Source organism: Erinaceus europaeus, chromosome 8 (genome assembly GCF_950295315.1).
Source record: "Erinaceus europaeus chromosome 8, mEriEur2.1, whole genome shotgun sequence".
Taxonomy (NCBI): domain Eukaryota; kingdom Metazoa; phylum Chordata; class Mammalia; order Eulipotyphla; family Erinaceidae; genus Erinaceus; species Erinaceus europaeus.
Genome location: NC_080169.1, coordinates 2260519 through 2286994, shown reverse-complemented (window position 1 = coordinate 2286994; position 26476 = coordinate 2260519). Strand labels below are relative to the sequence as shown.

Below are 26476 nucleotides of genomic sequence, written 5' to 3'. Positions count from 1 at the left end.
GTCTTCCCCTCCTCTCTCCATTTCTCTCTGTCCTATCCAACAACGACAACATCAATAACAACAACAATAAAAAAAAACAACACAAGACAACAAATAACCCCATCCAAAAATGGGGGGAGGACATGGACAGAATATTCACCACAGAAGAGATCCAAAAGGCCGAGAAACACATGGAAAAATGCTCCAAGTCTCTGATTGTCAGAGAAATGCAAATAAAGACAACAATGAGATACCACTTCACTCCTGTGAGAATGTCATACATCAGAAATGGTAACAGCAGCAAATGCTGGAGAGGGTGTGGGGTCAAAGGAACCCTCCTGCACTGCTGGTGGGAATGTCACTGGGTCCAACCTCTGTGGAGAACAGTCTGGAGAACTCTCAGAAGGCTAGAAATGGACCTACGCTATGACCCTGCAATTCCCCTCCTGGGGATATATCCTAAGGAACACAACACCCATCCAAAAAGATCTGTGTACACATATGTTCTTGGCAGCACAATTTGTAATAGCCAAAACCTGGAAGCAACCCAGGTGTCCAACAACAGATGAGTGGCTGAGCAAGTTGTGGTCTATATACACAATGGAATACTACTCAGCTGTAAAAAATGGTGACTTCACCGTTTTCAGCCGATCTTGGATGGACCTTGAAAAAATCATGTTGAGTGAAATAAGTCAGAAACAGAAGGATGAATATGGGATGATCTCACTCTCAGGCAGAAGTTGAAACCTGAAATGGAATTGGCGTATCGCACCAAAGTAAAAGACTCTGGGGTGGGTGGGTGGGGAGAACACGGGTCCAAGAAGGATTCAGAGGACCTAGTGGGGGTTGTATTGTTATATGGGAAACTGGGGAATGTTATGCATGTACAAACTATTGTACTTACTGTTGAATGTAAAACATGAATTCCCCAATAAAAAAAATTAAACAATTAAAAAAAAAACAAGGGCAACAAAAGGAAAAATAAATAAATAAAATAAATAAATAAATAAATGATTCACATGCTGAGACATGAAAGAGCATGTCACTCACTGCGTGTGGCACTCATGACGCCTCCCCCCGTAGGTGGGCTGGGGGTCTTGCATACACTCATGTTTCTGCTTAGCCAGGTGTACCATCACATGGCCCCTGAAATGATTTTCAAATTCACCTCTGCTTTATTGTCCTCATTTTCGAAAACTCTGGTTGGATGTTCTCTCCATTTACTGGCCTGCCACACAGACGCTTCCCTGTGGTGGTGATGGTGGTGGGGAGCCCATGTCTGGGTCAAGCATTTGGCAGACAGTGCCCTGCAGTGTGAGCCAACTCACCAGCTTCCTCTGCACTGCTAGGACGGCCCCGACTACTATCCTTGCTTCCAGCTTAGTAGTCACCATGCTCAGAACAGAAACTCCTATCATAGGTATTCTTTATTGTTCGTTGCTTCTGGCTTCTATTTAGATGTTGCACTTCTAGGAGTTAGTCTGACATACAGTGTGTGAGGTGTTTCTGGCATGACTAGAGCTTTTGCGTGACCTCTTGGACATTTCATCCTGCTCAGTAAAATAAAGGATAGCACACTGTGGGCTCTATGACTACAATTTATATTCTAGTGTCAAATTGTTTTTACTTTACTATTTTTTAAAATGAATTGTACAGAGGAGAGCATGAGCAGAGTCTCCTACTAGGACGAATTCTGTATTCCAGGTTCCACATTTGAAGACATCACAGAGGTCAGTACAATGCATAAGCACGACTTTGGGAAAACCATTTTAGAGACTTCCGGCATTTCCCCTGGAAGGTAAATACATGTAAAATTCTTTTTTTTAAAAAAAATATTTTATGGGAGTCAGGCTGTAGTGCAGTGGGTTAAGCGCAGGTGGCCCAAAGCACAAGGACTGGCAGAAGGATCCCGGTTCGAACCCCGGCTCCCCACCTGCAGGGGAGTCGCTTCCCAGGCGGTGAAGCAGGTCTGCAGGTGTCTGTCTTTCTCTCCCCCTCTCTGTCTTCCCCTCCTCTCTCCATTTCTCTCTGTCCTATCCAACAACGACAACAACAATAATAACTACAACAATAAAACAACAAGGGCAACAAAAGGGAATAAATAAATAAAATAAATATAAAAATATATTTTATTTATTAATTAATGAAAAAGGAGAAAGACAGAGAACCAGACATCACTCTGGTACATGTGCTGCCAAGGACTGAACTCAGAGCCTCATGATTGAGAGTCCAAGGCTTTATCCACTGTGCTACCTCCCGAACCACCAAGTATAACTCATATATATATATATATATAAATTTTATGTAAAAATTATATATATAACTTTTAAAATATTTATTCTCTTTTGTTGCCCTTGTTTTATTGTTGTAGTTATTATTGTTGTTGATGTTCATGTCGTTTGTTGTTAGATAAGACAGAGAGAAATGGAGAGAAGAGGGGAAGACAGAGAGGGAGAGAGAAAGACAGACACCTGCAGACCTGCTTCACCGCCTGTGAAGCGACTCCCCTGCAGGTGGGGAGCCGGGGGCTCGAACCGGGATCCTTATGCCGGTCCTTGTGCTTTGTGCCACCTGCGCTTAACCCGCTGAGCTACCGTCCGACTCCCATATATATAATTTATTAATGAGAAAGATAGGAGAAAGACAAAGAACCAGACATCACTCTGGTCCATGTGCTGCCAGGGATTGAATTTAGGACCTCATGCTTGAGAGTCCAAAGCTTTATCCACTGCGCCACCTCCTGGAGCACCCTGTAACATTCTTTATCAGTATCCCAGACACCCACGTCCTGGTGTGCATTCAATAGTCTATCCTTCAGGAAAAGGCTCTTCAGTAACATAGATGTTTTTAACTTCTCATGAGTCATGTGCATTCTTGGTTTGTGTGCTGAGAGTTTAAGTTAGGAAAGTAGGTGGAGACTGTGTGGGCATTTCTGACAGTTTTTGATCTGTGACTAACTTCCATCAAAGAGAGCAGCATATCTATGCCATTCTGCACACCTAGCCCATGTGGGCTTCTTGAACCAAAACTGCAAGTGCACAGGGGCTGGGCGGTGGTGGTGTGCCTGACTGAGCGCACACATCACAGTGTGCAAGGACCCGGGTTCAAGCCCCTGGTCCCCACCTGCTGGGGGAAAACTTCACAAGCCATGAAGCAGAGCTGCAGGTGTCTTTCTCTTTCCTTCTCCATCTCCCCGTCTCTACCCAATAATAAAGATATAAATAGCAAAGAAAACTGCAAATGCTCCTTTCGAACTTTAAGGGGAGGAAGCTGCCTCACTGCAGCAGAAAACGGTGTACTTAGAAGCTTCGCACACAGACTCCAGCAGGCACAGGCGGCTGAGTTTCCCTCACAGCCCCTATGGGGGAGGATGGGGCTGAGGACCCAATGGCCTCGTCTCCCATGCTTCCAGTGAAGCTGCTTGGTGTAATTCTTTTCTGTCTTTGTTTTTTGTAATTAATATTATATTTATTATTGTTGTTTTTTAATATTTATTTATTCCCTTTTTTTGCCCTTTTTATTGTAGTTAATATTGTCGTTGTTGGATAGGACAGAGAGAAATGGAGAGGGGAGGGGAAGACAGAGAGGAGGAGAGAAAGACAGACACCTGCAGACCTGCTTCACCACCTGTGAAGCGACTCCCCTGCAGGTGGGGAGCCGGGGGCTCGAACCGGGATCCTGACGCCTTGCGCCACCTGCGCTTAACCCGCTGTGCTACCACCCGGCTCCCTATATTTATTATTTGTAAATTATCTTTATTTGCTTATTGCGTAGAGACGGCCATAAATCGAGAGGACGGGGGAGGTAGAGAGGGAAGGAGACAGAGAGATACCTGCAGCCCTGCTTCACTCCTGAAGCTGGTTCCCCTGGCAGGTGGGGAAACTCCACCTGCGACTCGGGTCCTTGTGCAAGGTGTGCACTCAACCAGGTGTGCCACCAGCCGGCCCCCATATTTATTGATTTATTTTATTATTATTTTTACAGATTTTATTTATCTATGAGAAAGACAGGAGAAGAGAGAAAGAACCAGACATCACTCTGGCACATGCGCTGCCGGGGATCGAACTCGGAACCTCATGCTTGAGAGTCCAAAGCTATAGCACTGCGCCACCTCCCGGACCACCACATTTATTTTTAATGGCAGAGAGCCACCGAGAGAAAGACACCCGCGAGGAGCTAGCTACCAGAGCCCGCTGCACTCCGGCGTATGGTGGGCGGTGCTGGGGGTCGCACTAGAGACTCGGGCATGAGCGTCTCCCGGGCTAGTTCTTGCCACTCCCGGACCCAGCCTGCAAATATCTAGCGGGAGACAGCGGGCGAGCGTGTGCGTGCGGGTGCACGGGGAGGGGGAGAAGTACCCATCCGTCTGCGCTTCAAGCACTGAACCGCTCCGCCGCCCTTCAGCCCCGGGGGCCTCCCCGACCCCGCGGCATCCCGGGCGGAGTCTGCAGGCGAGTCCCGGGCGGGGCGGGGCGAGGAGGGGGCGGGGCGAGGAGGGGGCGGGGCAAGCCCCGGGCAAGGCGGGGCGTCGCGACCTGGGCCCGCGCATGCGCCCTCCGCCGAGCGCCCGGGGAAAGCCCCGCCCGCCCGCCCGCCCGCGCTCCCGCCCGGCGCCTGCGCAGACGGATTGTTTGGGTTTCCGGCGGGGTCAGCGCCGGGGAAGGGCGGGGGAGGCGAGGTCCGGGGCGGGGCGGGGCGGGGCGGTCGCGCCAGAGTCGCCGGCGTCGGCGGGAAAGGATCCGGGCGCGGCCCGCACGTCCGCGCCTTCCGGGCCGAGAGCCGCAGGGCAGCAGCGGGGAGGAGCCGGCGGAGGGCGGCGCGGGGGCCGGAAGGACGGACGGACGGACGGAAGGAAGGAAGGAAGAGGCGGCTTCCTCGGCGGGAGCCCCAGGCGCGACCCGGCCTGCGCGGAGGCCCGGCCCTCAGTGTGCGGCGCCGGCGGGACGGGACGGGCCGGGCCGGGCCGGGAGCTGCGTCGGGAGCCGCGCCGGGCGGGTGAGCGGGCGCGGGGGGGCGCGGGGTAGGGGCGCGGGGTGGGGGGCGCGGGGTGGGGGGCGCGGGGTAGGGGCGCGGGGCGGGCGCGGGGTAGGGGCGCGGGGCGGGCGCGGGGTAGGGGGCGCGGGGCGGGGGCGGGGGCGGCCCTTTGTGGCCCCGCGGCGACGGCGGCGGCGGCGGCTCTGAGTCCGGGGCGGGAGGGGCGGGCAGGGGCGGGGCGGGGCGGGTGCGGGGGCCCGGCCGCGGCTGCGGGGGCGTTTCCGGCGGGGCGGCGTCTAGGCCGCGCGGTGCGGGCAGTTGGGTGTCCGCCCCCGGGTGCCCGCCCGCCTCGCCCCTGCCCCGCTCTCCGCCCGCCTCGCCCTTGCCCCGCTTTCCGCCCGCCTCGCCCCTGTCCCGCTCCCCGCCCGCCTCGCCCCTGCCCCGCTCTCCGCCCGCCTCGCCCCTACCCGGGGTGCCCGCCCGCCTCGCCCCTGTCCCGCTCCCCGCCCGCCTCGGCCCTGCCCCGCGGCTCTGTGCTCCTTTGGTTGGTTGCGGGGACGGAAACCCGCAGCCCCGCCTCCTGCAGAGCCGCCTCCCGGCTGGGCACCGGGCCCGAACCCGCGTCCCGCGCGGCGCTGTGAGCGAGCTGATGCTGGGCGAGGGCTGTTGGCTCCGTGGGGCTCTTTATATTTCACTTCCTTCCAGCGGCGGAGGGGACCCCGCTCAGCTCAGGCTTGTGGTGGTGTGGGGCGCGAACCCGGGACCTTGGAGCCTCGGCACAGCCCCCCCCCCATGTGGCTGTGCGGCTGCCTTCACGCGGCCTGCCGCGCCCTCCCCGTGTCGATAAATCCTTTACCAAGAAAGAGCAAGTGGCCTAGGAGGCGGGCGCGGCCCAAAGGACCCCGGTTCGAGCCCCGGCTCCCCACCTGCAGGGGCGGCGCTGCACAGGCGGTGAGGCAGGTCTGCAGGTGTCTGTCTCTCCTCCTCTCTGTCTTCCCCTCCTCTCTCCATGTCTCTCTGCCCTGTCCAACAACAACGACGTCAATTACAACAACAATAATAACCACAACAATAAAACAACAAGGGCAACAAAAGGGAAAGCAAATAAATATAAAAAGGTTTTAAAAAAGAAAGTGATCTAGGAGGTAGTGCAGTGGACAAAGTACTGGACTCTCAAGCACGAGGTCCCAAGTTCCAGTCCCAGCAGCACATGGACCAGAGTGATGTCTGCTGCTTCCTCTCTCTCGTCACTTTAAAATTTTTTTAAATATTTATTTATTTTCCCTTTTGCTGCCCTTGTTGTTTTATTGTTGTCGTAGTTATTGATGTCGTTGTTGTTGGATAGCACAGAGAAATGGAGGGAGGAGGGGGAGAGAAAGACAGACACCTGCAGACCTGCTTCACCCGCCTGTGAAGCGGCTCCCCTGCAGGTGGGGAGCCGGGGGCTCGAACTGGGATCCTGACGTCGGTCCTTGTGCTTGGTGCCACGTGCGCTTAATCCGCTGCGCTACCGCCCGACTCCCTTTTTTAAAAAACTTTTTTTTCTGTCATTCATGAAGAAGATAGGTGGAGGGAGCGGAAAGGACCAGACATCTGGTACGTGTGCTGCGGGGGATTGAACTCAGGACCTCGTGCTTGAGAGTCAGACAGTACTTTATCCTCGGCACTGCCTCCTGGACCACAGGACTATTTCCTCTACAGCAAGTATAGGAAGAGTTAGTTATAACTCACACATATATATATATATATATATATATATATATATATATATATGTATATTTAACCTGAGCACTGCTCAGCTCTGGCTTATGGTGGCGCAAGGGGTATTGAACCTGGGACTTTGGAGCCTCAGGCATGAGCGGCTCTTTGCATAACCATTATGCTGTCTCCCCCTGCCCAACTTTGGTTTTTCAGAAGGTCTATAAGGAGGTGAATGGAAATAGTGGTGTCCTCCTAGAGTCTTTTTTCCTTTTCTTTAGAGAGCAAGCTGTTTGATAAGCTTGGACATTGATTGTCTTTAAAGTGGATGGTAGTGGACCAGGAGGTGGTGCAGTGAATAAAGTATTGGACTGTCAAGCATGAGGTCCTGAGTTCAATCCCTGGCAGCACATGTACCAGAGTGATGTCTGGTTCTTTCTCTCCTATCTTTCTCATAAATAAATAAAATCTTAAAAAAAAATTAATGTTTGGCAAATATTCATTTAAAAAAAAGTGGATGGTAAATTCCTGGAAACTTGAATACAGTCTTAAAAGGCCAAATGATACTCTGGTTTTTAAAATATATATATATTTTAATATTTATTTAGTTTCCCTCTTGTTGCCCTTGTTTTTTATTGCTGTAGTTATTGTTGATGTCGTCCTTGTTGGGTAAGACAGAGAAACGGAGAGAGGAGGGGAAGACAGAGAGGGGGAGAGAAAGACAGACACCTGCAGACCTGCTTCACCGCCTGGGAAGCGACTCCCCTGCAGGTGGGGACTCGAACCGGGATCCTTACGCCAGTCCTTGCGCTTTGCGCCACTTGCGCTTAACCCGTTGCGCCACTGTCTTTCTGTTTTTTAATCTTTTATCAAAATACTGCTCTGTGTAGGCTTGTGGTAAGAACCAGGAACTTCCACCTGAGGTGCCCAAGTCTCTGGCATGCAGCATTATGCTGTTTCCCAGGCCCCTTGTAGTGTCCTCAGTATGGCGGGAAGCAAGGGTAGGGGCCAGGGAGAGTTACCCTCAGATGTATCAAGCTTCAAGCTTGGGCATTTCCATCAAGGCAAGATGTTGGGGTTTTTAAAGTAATGTCTGTGGCAGCTTTTAAGTTTTTTTGGGTGATTGTTGACAATCTGAAGATCAAGTAATTTTTTTCTAAACATTCTCAACTGCCAGTTTTTTTCATCACTTGAAAGCAGACTCTTCCTAGTACCATTTGTTTGTTCTAAGGAGACCCCTATCATTAAAATGAAGAGAAGCCTATTTTATGATTACTGTCATCTTCAATATTTTCGGTACTGCCATCAGCCATCTCAAGATTAGTCTTTGTTAATCTAGTTTTTTTCATAATTTTACCCTTGAAATATTCCTGAGAACTTTTAATTTGTCTCATCTAAGTTGCCACCCACCCAAGGTGAAGAGACCCAGAGTTCTGAATGTGAAGGCTGTATTGTTAAGCCCCTGGGCCCGGTGCACCGAGGGAGTCTCACAGGCCGGGAAAGTGCTCGAGAAGCCTGCGCGGTGAGTGTGTCTGAGTGGCGCATCTCGGTGGGAGCGCTAGTGCCTGGGCCAGCACCTGTGTGGGCCTGTTCTTCAACCAGAGCTCTGCTCAGCTCTGGCTTACGTGGTGGTGTGGGCAGGGGTGGGGTTTGAACCTGGGACTTTGGGGCCTCAGGCATGAGAATCTCTTGACATAGCCATTATGCTGTCCAGATGCTTTATGGAGTTCTGTTTCTAGCCCTGTTACAGCTGAGTATACTATGCTGTGGCACAGAAAAGAACCTACAAAAGGTCACAGTTTGTAAATTACAGGACTGAGTTTTCAAGTCAAATAATTTGACTATATTTAAGTTGATGGTTTTTTGTTTGTTTTGTTCTTTAACTAGAACACTGCTCAGCTCTGGCTTATTGGGGCAGGGGGGCTTGAACTTGGGACTTTGGAGCCTCAGGTGTGAGAGTCTCTTTGCATAACCATTATGCTGTCTACCTGCACCCTTGAATTTTTTTTTTTTTCAGTTTGACCAAAATCTAGGTGTGTATTTCCCCCTTCCCCAACATGATTGTCCAGTGGTGCTAACACTCGTTGAAATAAATCACTCTTGCTAACTTGGAATGTCATTTTAAAATGTCTGGTTTTCTTGAGTTTACCAGAGATTTGTGGTGCTGAAGTTAAAAGTTCCTTTCATGTTTCATTTTTTATAGTAATGTCTAAAGTTGAACTCCAAATAAGTATAATTTATATTTAAGCCTGCCATTTAATTTTTTATATTTATTTTCCCTTTTGTTGCCCTTGTTGTTTTTTATTATTGTAGTTATTGTTGTCGTTGTTGGATAGGACAGAGAGAAATGGAGAGAGGAGGGGAAGACAGAGAGGGGGAGAGAAAGACAGACACCTGCAGACCTGCTTCACCGCCTGTGAAACGACTCCCCTGCAGGTGGGGAGCTGGGGGCTCGAACCGGGATCCTTATGCCGGTCCTTGCGCTTTGTGCCACCTGCGTTTAAACCACTGCGCTACCGCCCGACTCCCTAAGGCTGCCATTTTAAAACACTGTGTTCTAGAAATGTGCTGACCTATATATTCTTAACTGGACTTTTTTTTTTTTTTTTTTGGTTACTCCAGATGAACATAAGATGTTGCTACAAAACCTACCTCCTGTGTTAATCTCTCTCTTGGGAGCTGCACAGCAATGTTGGATCTGAGCAGAATGTCTGCTGACTGCGTTGAAAACCTCTGACGGGCCGACACAACACAGGATGGCTTAAGAGTGGCTCAGAGCTTCCAACGAGATTCTTTTCACTAAGGCTGCGGCAGTTTTGGTTCTGAGTACTGAAGATAACAGTGATAGTTTGTCCTTCCTTTACTTTGAAGTAGTCACTGGATCTTCCATCAGTGAGACTGACTCTCCTCATCTCTGGGAGCTGTTAATGGAATACAGTCATGTCCACTCACGACAAGAAGCAGGTCAACAGTGAGTATGCTGTGTCCTTGCTGGAACAGTTAAAGCTGTTTTACGAGCAGCAGTTATTCACTGACATAGTGTTGATCGTGGAAGGCACCGAGTTCCCGTGCCACAAGATGGTCCTCGCGACATGCAGCTCTTACTTCAGGTGAGCACCTTGGTCTTGATTGTCTGTGACTTCAGATGCAAACTGTTGGCTTACGTGTGATTCAGATTTTTTTAAATCGATTTCATTTTTTGCTAAAGCTTTCTAGCCAGAGGGTGTACTGTTTGTCAAGTCATGCCCTTGTATATATAAAAGACATGACAGACATTTCAATACAAGAAACTTACGGAAAATAGCTACAAGTTTTACTGGTGGGGAATCAAAGATTTAGAATACTATCCTGTCAAAAAAGTGGTAAGTTTAAAAACCAGTAGCATTTAAATTTAAGAGTTAATAGTACACTTGATAAGTAATTTTAAGAGAACAGTTGGTGCTATTTAAACATGTTAAGAACTTTTTACAAATTTATCTAGTGTGGGTTGACAGTGTTACTAGGTTATCGGGTCATAGTCTCATAGCTCCTGCAAATGCATCTCATTCACACACACCACCGAAGTGCTTGTGCCACGCCTGTGGGCATCCTCCCCTTACCCTGCTAGCTCCTGTCTGCTGTCTGCGAGACAGCATGGCTTGCTTTATTGTTTTTTTAATATTTATTTATTTATTCCCTTTTGTTGCCCTTGTTTTATTGTTGTTATTGTTATTGATGTTGTCATTATTGGATAGGACAGAGAGAAATGGAGTGAGGGGGAGAGAAAGACAGACACCTGCAGACCTGCTTCACCGCCTGTGAAGCGACTCCCCTGCAGGTGGGGAGCCGGGGGCTCGAACCAGGATCCTCAAGCCGGTCCTTGTGCTTTGTGCCACGTGCGCTTAACCCGCTGCGCCACCACCCGACCCCCAACAACATGGTCTTCATAGCTGTCAGTTTGTTTACTATTCTTATTTTTTGCAGATTTATTTTAGTTATCTGTATTCACATATGAGGAAAACACTTAGTTAATTTGCACTTACTTCATTTAGAATAATCATCCGTTCTGTGCCAAGGGTTTTTGTTTCCTTCACAAGAAGTCTTTTTCTCACTCTGGCCTTTATGATATCTTTTTTTTTAGACTTTCCAAACTCATTGCCAGTTTCAAATACTTAATACCAGATACTATTATTATTTTTTTTTCTAGGTATTTTATTTATTTTTGAGAGACACGCAGAGAGAGAAAGACACAAAGAAACACCAGAGCACTGCACAGCTCTGGCTTATTGTGGTGCAGGGGACTGAACCTGGGACTTCAGAGCCTCAGCATGAGAGTCTCTTTGCGTAGCCATTATGCTACCTACCTCCGCCCCTGGATGCCATTATTAATGTTCTCTCTGGTAAGGGAGAATAGATTCTCCCTAAAGGAAGTCAGATAGTAGTAGAATAGCCCAATACATTTGGGGTTAAAACCACCTAAGCTGGGAGTCGGGCGGTAGCACAGTGGGTTAAGTGCAGGTGGTGCAAAGCGCAGGGATGGTGTAAGGATCCCGGTTTGAGCCCCCGGCTCCCCACCTGCAGGGGAGTCGCTTCACAGGCGGTTAAGCAGGTCTGCAGGTGTCTATCTTTCTCTCTCCCTCTCTGTCTTCCCCTCCTCTCTCCATTTCTCTCTGTCCTATCCAACAACGATGACATGAACAATAATATCTACAACAATAATAAAATAAGGGCAACAAAAGGAAATAAATATTAAAAACAAACAAACAAAAAAACACCCAAACTGGCTAGCTTCCTTCCTTTTTCTACCAGGGCTTCTTTGGGGCTTCATGCCTTCATGATTTCATTGCTCCTAGTGTACTTTTTTCTTTTATCCAGATAGAAAGTGAGAGATACCAGGTAGAGGTACTCCTGGTTAAATGCACACATTATAGTACACAAGGACTTGGGTTCAAGCCCCTGGTCCCCACCTGCAGGGGCAAAGTTTCATAAGTGGAGAAGCAGGGCTGCAGATGTCTCTCCCCTTTTCTGTCTCCTTCCCCTCTCAATGTCTGTCTCTCTCCAATGAAAGAGGATAGTCACCATAGCACCACTCTACTATTTCTGTGGGCGCCCTCAAGTGTGGCGAGGAGCTCATGGGGCCTTGCACTGGTTCGGTATGTGCTTTACTAGGTGAGCTGTCTGTTGACCCACAGAATGACCCATCTTTAAAGTCCTGTGGCTGGGCCAGCTTCATAACTGACAAGATGAAAATACTTTTTCGTCCATACACGTCTTTTCTCTGGTTTGGGTAGATTAACAAGTACTCTCACACTAGCAGTTAGATCATGTCTCAGGAGTTCTTCAGCTGAACTCTGTTTTCAGGTTAGTAGGTATCAGTCCCTTTACATGTAATGCTACTGTTAGTCTTGACTATTAGAAACGGTCCTTTTGTAACACCTGTTCTCTATACTTTGAATTACCAGTTCTAACCCACCACGAGTCAGTACAGCTTCTGAAATCAAAAGGGCTTCTGAAATAGTAGTTCCAATGCTTTGATAAGATCAGGTTGGCCAGGGAGTCGGGCAGTAGTGCAGTGGGTTAAGCGCACGGTTCGAGCCCCCGGCTCCCCACCTGCAGGGGATTCGCTTCACAGGCGGTGAAGCAGGTCTGCAGGTGTCTGTCTTTCTCTCCCCCTCTGTCTTCCCCTCCTCTCTCCATTTCTCTCTGTCCTATCCAACAATGATGACATCAACAAAATAATAACTACAACAACAATAAAAACAAGGGCAACAAAAAGGAAATACAAAAAAAAGATCAGGTTGGCCAGGCTTTGTGGTCTTCAGACAGCACGGTTCCCCCACAGAAGTCCACTATTCTGTTCTTGTGAGTCACAGTCTTGAGTAACTGGTCTCAGTGTCATCTGCAGGGCAGCTGCCCCCTTGCCCTAGTCCTTCTCCTAAAGTCACTACCGACTGGGATGGTGTGGCCCCCACGCTTCCCTCTTCACCCAGAACGTGCAGTTTCCAGGTTTCTTTTGGCTGTTCCTATGTCCAGCAGGTGAGACCAGCAGTGAAGGTGCTTTGAAAGAGTTTCTTACCTGTGTCTTAGCGTTCTTTCAAGAACACCTTCTGTTCTCCATCACTTGCTCTGGTTTCTCTGTGACCACCTTGCATTGCGGGGAGAGGCCCACCACCTCGGCTGACACCTGGTAGATTCTCTCCTCAAGTGCCTGAAGTCCGCTGCTGCCCTCTGCTCATCACTGTCCAGGGCTCTCGGTGTCAGCCTGGTAGATTCTCTCCTCGAGTGCCTGAAGCCCGCTGCTGCCCTCTGCTCATCACTGTCCAGGGCTCTCGGCCTCCGTAGCTGTTGACGCCCTGCCTCTCTTGTCTTGAGTCAGTGTGCCAGCTTGGTTGTTCTTGCCTATCTGATGACTACTTCTCAACTTCTGTCTTTTTTTCCAACCCTTATTGAAAGTGTGTCTCAGGTTGGCCATTTGCGGTCTGGGTCAGTGTTTCTTTAGGATTTTTAAGTCTCCCTCAGATACCATGTAGCGTGAACACTTCACATTGTGTTGTGCACTGTGCGATGACCATATTTTCATAGTTATTGTGTTAATACCAAACTTTCTCTGATGTTCTAGTAACAGCAAATACTTCACTGATCATTTTCATTTGACTCAGCCATCCTTACCTCAAATTAGATGTATCCCAGATTTTACTCACCTTTCCCTGCTGGGGTAGCGAGGGGGTGCCTCTTCCCGGGCACGTAACTCTGGGCTGGAGAGAACTCAGTGGGAGCCAGCCTGGGCTGCTGCTCACTCAGGACGGGAGGGAGATGACTCAGGAACAGACTCGTGGTGGTGAGGCAGTGCAATTCTTTATTGCTCAGAGAGCCAAGGCTTTTAAAGAGCAGACCCGGAAGTGGCAAGTTGGAAATGGAAATGGCTAGGAAAGGGGCAGAGAAAGGCAAAAGGGACTGGGAAGATAGAAGCTTTCTTAACAACTGTTGCGAGGGTTTTAACAGGTAGGATTAATAAATACCCTGCAGGCAGGGAGGGTCTTGAGGGTAGAAAGAAGATAGATGAAAGGAATGGAATGGGTGGGGATCTTTCAGGCAAACAATGATTATGCAGATAGTAAGGGAGCATGCCAGAGTATCAGGAATGCAGGGTGCTTTGTGAGGCAGGGAGTGTGTCAGGAATTCAGGGTGCTTTGTGAGGCAGGGAGTGTGATAGGACGAGAGGATGAATGTCCCCTCAAGTCAAGCCCTGCCAAGCTCAACCACATCCTCACAATTTCCTGACATTTCCCCAGGCTTGACTTTCTTCTTTGACCTTACAATTTTTCTCTCAGTGGTTATCAGTATTTTTTCAAACACTTGAAGACAAATATAACTTTAATTCTTTTTTTTTAGTATTTATTTATTTATTTATTCCCTTTTGTTGCCCTTGTTTTATTGTTGTAGTTATTATTATTGTCGTCATTGTTGGATAGGACAGAGAGAAATGGAGAGAGGAGGGGAAGACAGAGGGGGAGAGAAAGACAGACACCTGTAGACCTGCTTCACCACCTGTGAAGCGACCCCCCCTGCAGGTGGGGAGCCAGGGGCTCGAACTGGGATCCTTATGCTGGTCCTTGTGCTTTGCGCCACCTGTGCTTAACCTGCTGCGCTACCTCCCGACTCCCGTAACTTTAATCCTTGCCTACTTCCTACTCTGCCTTATCTGCTTCCCTATATTTAGAAAATCACTAAGCCTCTGTGGGTTCTGTATATAGCATTTATCTATTTCAGCCACATAGCTCAGGCTCTTACCTCTCATCTAGATTATTGTACAGGCTCAAAACCAGTTTCCTGTCTCCTGCCTGTGACTCTTGAGCCAAGTGCTTATCCTAGAATGTTTTGTTGTGACAAGTGTGACTCTAACCCCTGTCTGTTGGCTTCAAGTCCTCAGTGTCTGACTGCCGCTGCACTCGACACCTTCATCTTCCTCGAGGGGCCCAGGCTAACTGTTTGGAACCTGCTTTTTTCTTCTGTGTATACAGTAATATCCTTTGTGTTTTTATTTCATCTCATGTGAAGTCTGTTTTACCAGAGCCCTGCTCAGCTCTGGCTTATAGTGGTGCAGGGGATTGAACCTGGGACTCTGGAGCCTCAGGCATGAGAGTCTGTGTGTATAACCACTGTGCTATCTACCCTGCTGCTCAAAGTCTGCTTTTTACCCTCTACAGTGCTGACTGCATTTCCAGCACTCTCCCCCGTACAATAGATTTTGAGGGCACTGTTTTACTTGCTTTAAAGATACAGTGTAGTTAAGAGTAGATGAGAATTTCAACCACTTTACATCTTGATAAAATTCCCGTACCATAAAATCCACATGTGCTGTGTACACAATTAAATCAGCTTAGTGGATAAAGATGTGCAGCAAATGCTACAGTCTAGTCGGGGAGCTCTCCATCAGCTGTGCCCACTTAATGTGGAGTGACATTACCCGCGTTGTTAGGTAACCATTACTTCTATCTCCTGTATTTAAATCGGGGACATTTCATGTACTTTGGATCTTGCAAAATGTAGTTGTTGTGTCCGGTTTCTTCCACGGAGCATGATGTTTTTGAGGCTCGTCTGTGCTGGGGCATGTGTTGCCGCTGTGCATTGCCGAGTGTCGCTCCGTCATATTGACGCAAAGAGCAGGTCTTCGTATTCTTACTCTGAATGGCACAACGGAAAAGATTGGTGTATCTTTTAAATCTTCGGGGTTTTTTCCCTCCCTCCCTCTCTATTGCAGAGCCATGTTCATGAGTGGATTGAGTGAGAGTAAACAGACACACGTACAACTGCGGAATGTTGACGCGGCCACCTTAGAGATGATCATCGCTTACGCATACACGGGGAACTTGGCGGTCAGCGACAGCACCGTGGAGCAGCTCTATGAGACGGCTTGTTTCCTGCAGGTGAGCGGCTTCCTCCGGATGCACACCAGCCGCGGTCTGCTGTTAGGACGCGTCTTAGCAGCAGTGTCCGTACGGATTGGGAAGTTCTTTCCCCACAGAGGAAAGGTGACAACACTGCCGCTCCCTCGTATGCCGGGAGCTCTGACCTGCCTTGCGAGCGGGCCAGCCAGGTGTCCTCAGCTGCACGCTCACCAACCTGTTGTTTAGTTTTCATATTGCAGATTTTAGAAGGTAACAGTTTTCTCTTTAAAATGTATAAGAGTATGGCCCAGAAGGTAGCACAGTGGGTAAGGCATGGGGCTCTCAAGCATAAGGTCCTGGGTTCTGTTCCTGACATCACATGTACCGCAGTGAATTCTGGTTCTCTATCATAAAAAAGTTTTTTTTTTAAAAAAATATTCAGTCCCTATTGTTGCCCTTGTCGTTTTGTTGTAGTTATCATTGTTGATGTCGTCGTTAGGACAGAGAAATGGAGAGAGGAGGGGGAAGACAGAGAGGGGAGAGAAAGACAGACACCTGCAGACCTGCTTCATTGCCTGTGAAGCGACTCCCCTGCAGGTAGGGAGCTGGGGGCTCGAACCGAGATCCTAAACGCTGGTCCTTGCACTTTGCGCCATGTGCGCTTAACCTGCTGTGCTACCGCCTGACTCCCTATCTTTTTTTTTTTTTTTTTTTTCAATTTTTCTCTCTCTTTTAAATTTCTTTACTGGGGGATTAATGTTTTACAGTTGACAGTAAATAACTACAACAATAAAACAGCAAAAGGAAATAAATAAAATTTAAAAAAAGAAGGCTTTTGCCTTTTCCAGTTAAAAAATAACATTAATGGAGTTGGGCAGTAGCGCAGAGGGTTAAGTGCATGTGGTGCAAAGCACAAGGACCAGCATAAGGATCCCGCCTCCATTTCCCAGCTCCCCACCTGCAGGGGAGTCGCTTCACAGGCGGTGAAGCAGGTCTGCAGGTGTCTGTCTTTCTCTCCTCCTCTCTGTCTTCCCCTCCTCTGTCCATGTCTCTCTGTCCTATCCAGCAATGACGACATCAGTAACAATAACTACAACAATCAAACAACAAGGGCAAGAAAAGGGGATAAATATTTTAAAAAGAAAGAAAAAATATATTAAGTGAATAAATACCATTACGCAGTTTTCCACACAACAGTACAACCCCCACTAGGTCCTTGTCATCCTAGGAGAGCCCAGTCTGATACCTAGTTGGTACTTGATAATGTTTTCTGGGTAAGTTAGAATGCAGTACCTGGGTGCAACTCTGGGGGCCGAAACTCAGTACTTGCCCTCTGTAGCTCCTTTCCTTTCTAGTTTCTTTCTTTCTTTTTTTTTTTTTTACAAGAAAGCAGTTGTTGTCTTTTATGCCATTATCATACTTTCTTTTTCTTCCCCCTTTAGGTAGAAGATGTGTTACAACGTTGCCGTGAGTATTTAGTTAAAAAAATCAACGCGGAGAATTGTGTGCGCTTGTTGAGTTTTGCGGATCTGTTCAGCTGTGAAGAATTGAAACAAAGCGCCAAACGGATGGTGGAGCACAAGTTCCCTGCCGTGTGCCGCCAGGAAGCTTTCCTGCAGCTGTCCCACGACCTGCTGATAGACGTTCTCAGCAGCGACAACCTCAACGTGGAGAAGGAGGAGACGGTGCGTGAGGCCGCCATGCTGTGGCTGGAGCACAACACGGAGGCTCGGTCCCAGTACTTGTCCTCAGTCCTCAGCCAGATCAGGATCGACGCCCTCTCAGAAGTGACCCAGAGAGCTTGGTTTCAAGGGCTGCCACCCAATGACAAGTCCGTGGTGGTTCAGGGCCTCTATAAGTCCATGCCCAAGTTCTTCAAGCCGAGGCTCGGCATGACTAAGGAGGAGATGATGATCTTCATCGAAGCGTCTTCCGAAAGCCCCTGTAGTCTTTTCTCCTCCGTCTGCTACAGCCCCCAGGCAGAGAAGGTTTACAAGCTGTGCAGCCCCCCAGCTGATCTGCACAAGGTGGGAACTGTTGTGACTCCCGACAACGACATCTACATAGCAGGTGGCCAAGTTCCTCTGAAAACCTCAAAAACCAACCACAGCAAGACGAACAGATTCCAGACCGCCTTCAGGACTGTGAACTGCTTCTACTGGTTCGATGCCCAGCAGAACACCTGGTTTCCGAAGACCCCGATGCTCTTCGTGCGTGTGAAGCCGTCTTTGGTCTGCTGTGAAGGCTACATCTACGCGATCGGGGGAGACAGCGTGGGCGGGGAGCTTAATCGGAGGACGGTCGAGAGGTACGACACCGAGAAGGACGAGTGGACGATGGTCAGCCCGCTGCCCTGTGCCTGGCAGTGGAGCGCGGCCGTGGTGGTTCACGACTGCATCTACGTGATGACGCTGAACCTTATGTACTGCTACTTCCCACGGTCCGATTCCTGGGTGGAAATGGCCATGAGGCAGACGAGCAGGTCTTTCGCTTCAGCGGCGGCTCTCGGTGATAAGATCTTCTACATTGGAGGGCTGCACATCGCTACCAACTCTGGCCTGCGACTCCCCTCTGGTACCGTAGATGGGTCATCAGTAACTGTGGAGGTTTACGACGTGAATAAAAACGAGTGGAAAATGGCCGCCAACATCCCCGCAAAGAGATACTCAGACCCCTGCGTCAGAGCCGTCGTGATCTCGAATTCTCTGTGTGTGTTCATGCGGGAAACGCACTTAAACGAGAGAGCGAAGTATGTCACCTACCAGTATGACTCGGAGCTCGATCGGTGGTCTCTGCGGCAGCACATATCGGAACGTGTGCTGTGGGACTTGGGGAGAGACTTCCGATGCGCTGTGGGGAAACTCTACCCGTCCTGCCTCGAGGAGTCTCCGTGGAAGCCTCCTGCGTACCTGTTCTCGCCAGATGGGGCGGAGGAGTTTGAACTGGACGGGGACATGGCTGCCCTCCCGCCTGTATAGCCGGGGCCGGGGCTGGCACGCCTGGCTCACTTGCTGTGTTCATTTTCTTTGCTAAACGAGAGAGGCTATGAGAGGAGTAAATATCTATCTTTGATAAATTTTATTTTTATGCCCTACTTAATATCTGCATCAGTATAATATATGTATCTCAGTGAGTCTTACAGAAGATAGGCTTCCCTAACACGAACTAGAGTATCCGGTCATTGAGAAAACGTGTATCCCGAGGACACAGTCGGGATTGTCTGGCATTCTTAGCCCTGTGTGTACAGTTCAGAAAGTTCACTTACTAGTTTCCTGTTCCTAGCGTGGTGTATTGCAAACTGCCACGGTTATCTTAGTATGTATTTCATTCCTGTGCTTCTGTGCCGGAGTCCTGGAATAGTCTCTTTTAAGTGTCACTGATTCAGCTGCACTTAACACTAATGTCCATGTTGGTCTAGAAACGGAGGCAGACCTTCCACGTTACGTGTTACAGGGGAAGCGATGGCTGCAGGGTCGTCCTAACTCTACTCCCAGGTGCATGCACTCCCTTCTCAGCAGCGCAGACGCGTCTGTCTAGAATACAGGTCTTCCTACCAGCTGGCCGGTCTTCTGCCGCACGTGCACGTGAGTTGCCGGGTCTGCAACGACTGCCAGCCTCTCCTGCGGGCGTGTGTGTGTGTGTGTGTGTGTGTGTGTGTGTGTAGCTTTCCCCCGTCAGCGCCTCCACTCCGTCACAGTATGGGCTCACGCGCGACTCCCCGCTGCCGTGCTGGCGTGCTTCTCCATCTTAGAGACAGAGTGGGTGGGACAGCTCACACCCCTTACTAGTGAACGTTACCGCAGAGCGACTGTGTAGATGCCTGTTAGCTGTATGTTTTGTTGGTGTTTTCTTGGCGTGTGTGTGGTGGGTAGGACTGGAAAGGTGACCTGAGTGACGGAGGCCCTCTCAGCACGCACTGTGCGGAAGAGCAGGGGCCTAGTCCTGCGTTGGCTCTCTCCCAGGAACGCCGCCAAGCTGACACTGACAGGTGCTTCACGACACACCTTACTCGCATGTTCAACTGCGGAATGTTCGGGCACTGTATTTTGAATGACATTAATTTATTAAATAGATTGTATATATTCAGTATCTGTTTTTTTTTTTTTTTTTTTTTTTTTTTTTTTTTTTTAAATTTTATTTAAGAAAGGATTAATTAACAAAACCATAGGGTAGGAGGGGTACAACTTCACACAATTCCCACCGCGCAATCTCCATATCCCACCCCCTCCCCTGATAGCTTTCCCATTCTCTATCCCTCAGTATCTGTTTTTAATGGTGTGCTTTTCAGCGTAATTTTATTCTGAGTATCCAGCTACAAAGTAGTTTGTTCAGGATTTGAGAAATACATACGACCTGTTTTATTGCCAGACCTGAGCCTGACTGTGCTGATACAAACGGCTAACCAAATGCTTTTCCACCTTAGTTATGTATTAGAGTACTTTGAAGGTAGGTTTTAAAACGCTTGGGACAAGGGCCAGGGTAGGTAGTGTAATGGTTATGCAAAGAGATTCTCATGCCTGAGGCTATGAAGTCCCAGGTTCAATCCCCCGCACCACCATAAGCCAGAGCTGAGCAGTGCTCTGGTGTGTCTGTGTCTTTCTACATCTCTCAAAAAATAATTAATTAATAAAGCTTGGGGGTGATGATCTAGCCACCATCTGCCATCAAAGCACTAAAGGTGGTTCTTGCCTGCAGTTGCACTGAGAACCTTGGCTTCAGCTTTAAACACAAGAATTTGGGGGGACCAGGAGGTGGTGCACCTGGTTGAGCACAAACATCACAGTGCTCAAGGACCCAGGTTCAAGCCCCTGGTCCCCACCTGCAGGGAAAAAGCTTCAGCAGCGGTGAAGCAGGGCTGCGGGGGTCTCTGTCTCTCTCTCAACCTCTTCCCTCCTTTCTCAATTTCTCTTTCTCTAATAACTAAAAATTTAAAAAAGGAAGAAGCTGACTGTAGGTGACCAGTCTTTGGGAGCACATCACTAGCTGCTGAGTGAAGTCCGACCTGGGTGGCACATGTCAGGCTGATGTGGCTTCAGACCCGTCCCCTTGACAGACTTGCCTGGCGTTGCTTTTCACAGGCTCTGCCTCTGCCTCTGCCTCTCCCTGTGCGGGTGACTGAGGTGCCTCCGTCGTAAACACTGCTCCAGAGTAACCAGTACCTTTTACACACCAGGGCAGCGTCTGAGAAGAACTCTTCAGCACAGGCTGCGAGGAAGTTTATCAGGGAAGCAATCACCTTTCAGCCGCCTGAACTAGGTTTTTAAAAATTATTTATTTTCCCTTTTGTTGTCCTTGTTTTATTGTTGTGATTATTATTGTTGTTGCTGTCGTTAGATAGGACAGAGAGAAATGGAGAGAGGAGGGGAAGACGGGGGGAGAGAAAGACAGACACCTGCAGACCTGCCTCACCACCTATGAAGCGACTCCCCTGCAGGTGGGGAGCCGGGGGCTCAAACCGGGATCCTTAGCCCAGTCCTTGTGCTTCATACCACATGTGCTTAACTACCGCCGACCCCCCCCCCATTACATCTTTACTTATTTTTCCCTTTTGTTAACCTTTTTTTTAAATTGTTGTAGTTATTATTGTTATTGATGTCATTATTGGATAGGACAGAGAAATGGAGAGAGGAGGGAAAGACGGGAGAGAAAGACAGACACCTGCAGACCTGCTTCACCACCTTTGAAGCAACTCCTCTGCAGGTGGGGAGCCGGGGGCTCGAACCAGGATCCTTAGGCCGCTCCTTGGCTTTGCGCCACGTGTGCTTAACCCATTGTCCTACCGCCCGACTCCTCCCCCTCCTCAACTAGATCTGAACACAGAAACAGCCACCGATAGAGGTGAGGGGCCAGAGCACCCCAGTCACCGGCACAGGTAGAGGCAGAGCAAAGGCCCAGCAAAAGAAGCTGTGGTCTCCTTCATGCCCTTCCTTCCCAGCTGCCTCTCGGCCTCTAAGAGGATGCACAAGGAGGGCCAGGCGGTGGTGACCTGCTTCAGCACACACATTATAGTGCGCAAGGACCTGGGTTCAAGCCCCTTATCCCACCTGCAGGGGTGCAGGTGTCTGTTGGCTTCTCTCTATCTGCCTCCCCTCCAGTTTCTGTCTGTATAATAACAAAAATAAAAGGTTTTAAAAATGTGTCAGGTCACAATTTTGAGACCCCACACACACACAGGCACACCACACACACACACCATCACCCTCATAGTGGGACAATGCAAACAGGAAAGTCTCACAAGCAGTGGAGGCACTGTGATGTCTCTCCTCCCTGCCTGTCTCTCACACCGTCTCCTGTCCTCTTGCAGTCTGCTGGGAGCAGTAGAATCGTGCAGGTGCAAACCCCTGTCAGCAAAAATAGCAAAGTGACTTGTGCAGAAGGAGACACCACATGCACTTTGCCCCCTGCCCATTTTGCTGTACATAAACAACTGCAATACAATAAACCTCCCCCCGAAAAGACGCCGTATGCAAAGTAAGACGAATGACATGCTGGGGGAAGTAGGAGAGTTGTCAAAGGAGCAGCAGTAGCTGAATCTTTGATTCAAGAATCCCGTATCTGCGTGTCACAGTGCGCAGGACCAGCTCCAAGCCCCCGGACCCCGTCTGCAGGGGAAGCTTCATGAGCAGTGAAACGGCTGCAGGTGTCTGTCTGTCTCTCTCCCCCTCCCCCCCGGTTTCTGGTTGTCTGTATCCAATAAATGTATTTTTTTGAAAATTCTTCAAAAAAAGTTTTTTAAAAAGGGGAGAGGACACCTGCAGACATACCTCACTGCTTGTGAAGTGACCCTCCCTGCCAGTGGGGAGCCGGGGTCTCGAACCAGGATTCTTGTGTAGGTCCTTAAGCTTTGCACTCTGTGCGCTTAGCCCGTTAGGCCACCACCGGGCCCCCAAGACCAAAATTCTTTTTTTTTTTTTTTTTAAGATTTTATTTATTAATGAGAAAGATAGGAGGAAAAAGAGAACCAGACATCACTCTGGTACATGTACTGCCGGGGATTGAACTCAGGACCTTATGCTTGAGAGTTCGATGCTTTACTCTGTTGGGAAATTGTGAGGCTGTGGTTGAGCTTGGCAAGGCGTGACCTAAGGAGGGCATCTATCCTGTCAGTCTCTCTCTCTCTACCGAGAGGTTGAGCAAGGAGGGACAGGAGTCACCCCAATTCCATCTTATCAGACTCCCTGCCTCACAAAGCACCCTGCATTCCTGACATACACATTGCAGTTACTGATGTCGTTGTTGAATAGGACAGAGAGAAATGGAGAGAGGAGGGGAAGACAGAGAAGGGGAGAGAAATATAGACACCTGCAGACCTGTTTCACTGCTTGTGAAGTGACTCCCCAGCAGTAGGGGAGCTGGGGGCTCGAACCGGGATCCTTACGCCGGTCCTGGCGCTTTGCGCCACGTGTGCTTAACCTGCTGCCCCCTGCAGGTGTCTGTCTTTCTCTCCCCCTCTCTGTCTTCCTCTCCTCTCTACATTTCTCTCTGCCCTATCCCAACAGTGACAGCAATGACAATAATAACAAAATGATAAACAAGGGCAACAAAATGGAAAAAAAAAGCCTCCGGGAGCAGTGGATTTGTAGTGCAGGCACCGAGCCCCAGCAATAACCCTGGAGGCAAAAAAAAAAAAAAATTGAAAGAGATTAACAAGCCTGAGAGATAAATGAGACTGGACCCTGCGTTGGAGAGGAAAGAAATGTTACAAAGAGCAAATGGCTGGAGAGGAGACGGTATAGTGGTTCTACAAAAGACTCGTGCCTCAGGCTTCCAAGTGCTATAGTCTATCGCACATTAAAACAAATTATATACACACATATATAATTTAATTTGGGGTGATAGCAGGTTACAGGATTGTAGGGTGTAGTTACCACACCCATCACCAGAGTTGTGTCCCCTCACACCTCCCAAAGATCAATACCACACTTGTCCCAAGTCTTGAAAACACTGCGCGTTGTGAGTGTGGTAGGGGCTGGGGGCAGGTTCCTGGGAGTCGGGGGTCTACATTCCCATCTGAGTGAAACCATTTGGTAGCCGTCTTTCTTCTACTCCAGTAAGCATCATCACCTCCATTTCCATCAATTTCGTCCCAAAAGACACAACCTCACCTTTTCCTGTTGCAGAGTGACGTTCCATGGAACTCAGACCCCACAGCCATCTGTTGCTGGAAACTTGGGCTGTGTCCATTCTTTGGCCTCTGTGAATAAGCAGCTGTGCAAACCAGGTCACATACGTTCCTTGGGTTCGGAGTGTGTGTTTCCTTAGGGTAACTGCCTCAGAGTGGTTTGCAGGTGAGTGATTTCATTGTTATCAGGGCTCTGCCTGCACCGCGAATCCACTGCTCCTGGAGGCCATTTTTCCCATTTTGTTGCCCTTGTTATTGTTGGTGAATAGGAACGAAAGAAATGGAGGAGAGGAAGACAGAAATGGGGGAGAGAAAGACAGACACCTGCAGACCTGCTTCACCGCCTGTGAAGCAACTCCCCTGCAGGTGGGGAGCCTGGGGCTCGAACCAGGATCCTTATGCTGGTCCTTGCGCTTCGCGCCACCTGCGCTTAACCCGCTGCATAGTACTGCCCAACCTCTCAGTAATTTCATTTTTATTTCCTTAAGGACTCTCCACACCATTTAAACAAAATACATATTAAGAAAAACACACAAATGGCGTCATTGGAATATGAAAGAAAAGATGAAATTATAACCAACTACCATGAAAAAGCTGTTAGGAACATGGGGTCACGTAAACCTCTGGGTACCCACCCACTGTCAGCTTCAAGCCAATGTTTTTACAGCTATGGAGAAGTAGTGTCATATCTTAAATTCCCCTTAGCATCTGAGGTTTTGTTTATGTTTGATGTCTTCAAATAACCATTCAGGGGAGCACTGGAGTGAGTGCTGCTCATCCTTTTCCGGATTACATACTAGCATGGATGACTTTGTAGGAGCTGGGCATCTGTCTCATTTCAGGAGCTCCTTGTCATGCAGCACTCGTCACATGATGGTTTGCCAGTTATTTCTTTTGGAAGGAACCTTGTTTTAGTCTCTGGATAGGGAGCACAGGGAAAAGCGTCAAATTCTTGGGAAAGAGAATATGAGTCTAATTTCTGTAATAAAGCCTTCTTAGGAGCCTGAGAACTGTTCTTCCATTTTATTTTATTTTACTTTTTGCCTCCAGGGTTGTTGCTGGGGCTCGGTGCCTGCACCATGAATCCACTGCTCCTGGAGGCCATTTTTCCCCCCTTTTGTTGCCCTTGTTGTTGTAGCCTTGTTGTGGTTATTATTGTTGCGGTTGATGTCATTTGTTGTTGGACGGGATAGAGAGAAATGGAGAGAGGAGGGGAAGACAGAGAGGGGAAGAGAAAGAGATACCTGCAGACCTGCTTCACCGCCTGTGAAGCGACTCCCCTGCAGGTGGGGAGCCGGGGGCTCGAACTGGGATCCTTATTCCTTGCGCTCTGCGCCATGTGCGCTCAACCCACTGTGCTACCACCTGACCACCCTTCCTTTTTATTTTATTTTATTGACACTATTACTAGAGCTCGGTGCCTACACTTTTTTGTCATATTTAAAAAAATATTTATTCCCTTTTGTTGCCCTTGTTGTTGTTATTGATGTCATTGTTGTTGGATAGGACAGAGGGAAATGGAGAGAGGAGGGGAAGACAGGGGAAGAGAAAGACATCTGCAGACCTGCTTCACCGCCTGTGAAGCGACTCCCCTGCAGGTGGGGAGCCGAAGGCTCGGACCGGGTCCTTATGCCAGTCCTTGTGCTTTGTGCCGCCTGCGCTTAACCCACTGCGCTAGTACCTGACCCCCCTTCTTTTCATTTTTATTGGATAAAGCAGAGAGGAATTGAGAGGGGAGGGGTCCGTAGGGAGAGGGAAACAGACAGCTACGGCCCTGCTTCACCGCTGGTAAAGCAGACCCACTGCAGGTGGGGAGCAGGGGCTTGAACATGAGTCCCTGTGCTTAGTACTTACTCTGCACTTAACTGGGTGTGCCACCACCTGGCCCCTTTGTTTAATTACTTACTTATTTTTAATTTTTTTTTTCTTCAGAAGAGAATGCTGCGTATCCTCCTCGTGGGCCCCTTAATTTTTTAATAGACAGAGAAGGAAGAGGCAGAGAGATTGAGAGACCATAGCAGGAGTCGGGTGGTAGCGCAGTGGGTTAAGCGCTGGTGGCTGGAAGTGCAAGGACTGGCATAAGGATCGTGGTTCGAGCCCCTGGCTCCCCACCTGCAGGGGAGTCGCTTTACAGGCGGTGAAGCAGGTCTGCAGATGTCTGTCTTTCTTGTCCCCCTCTCTGTCTTCCCCTCTTCTCTCCATTTCTCTCTGTCCTGTCCAACAACGACGACATCAATAACAAGGGCAACAAAAGGGAATAAATAAAATATTTTAAAAAAGAGACCATAGCATCAAAGCTTCCTTTTTTATCCAAGCCGTTTTTTATTTGTAACTAACAATGGCTTACAAGATTGTAAGATTAGCGGGTAGCAGCGCACCCAGATAAGTGAACATATCACTTTGCACAAGGACCCGGGTTCAAGCCTCAGGCCCCTACCTGCAGAAAGAAAAGTTTCAGATATGCTGAAGCAGGTCTGCAGGTGTCTCTCTCTCTCTCTTTATCCTCTTTCCCTTTCAATTTATGTCCATCCTATGAAAATAAGACTCTAAGATCACAGGGTATGTACTCTGTACCTGAGCAACCCCCAGTGCTGGTGTCCTCACCCTCCCAAAGAAAACAGAGTTCTCACAGCCGTGAGAGACAGTTTGCTTGCCTTTAGGTTATTAGATTTTCTTTTGCGATGTCTGTGTTCAGCGCAGTGGGGGCTAGTCTGGAACACGGGTAGTGTACAGTGTAAGGCAGGGTGCTATCCACGGGAGAGAGTTCACCGAGCCGAGAGAAGGGCAAACGCTAGAAGAAGAAGTGAGAGTGAGGGGACCCGAGAGCATCCCTCCG

The 26476-nt window shown here is 48.9% G+C and overlaps 1 protein-coding gene and 1 long non-coding RNA gene across 2 annotated transcripts in view; one reads left to right on the top strand and one right to left on the bottom strand.

Moving 5' to 3' along the window:
• The window catches only part of LOC132539849 (uncharacterized), a 325383-nt gene that overhangs the window by 64469 nt on the left and 234438 nt on the right, over positions 1-26476 (bottom strand). The window lies entirely within an intron of this gene.
• KBTBD2 (kelch repeat and BTB domain containing 2) lies at positions 7961-19605 on the top strand. The gene is made up of 4 exons (XM_007531004.3): positions 7961-8173; positions 9274-9761; positions 15392-15557; positions 16961-19605. The coding sequence occupies exons 2-4, from the start codon at positions 9592-9594 to the stop codon at positions 18494-18496; spliced, it is 1872 nt and encodes a 623-aa protein (XP_007531066.1). The 5' UTR covers positions 7961-8173; positions 9274-9591; the 3' UTR covers positions 18497-19605.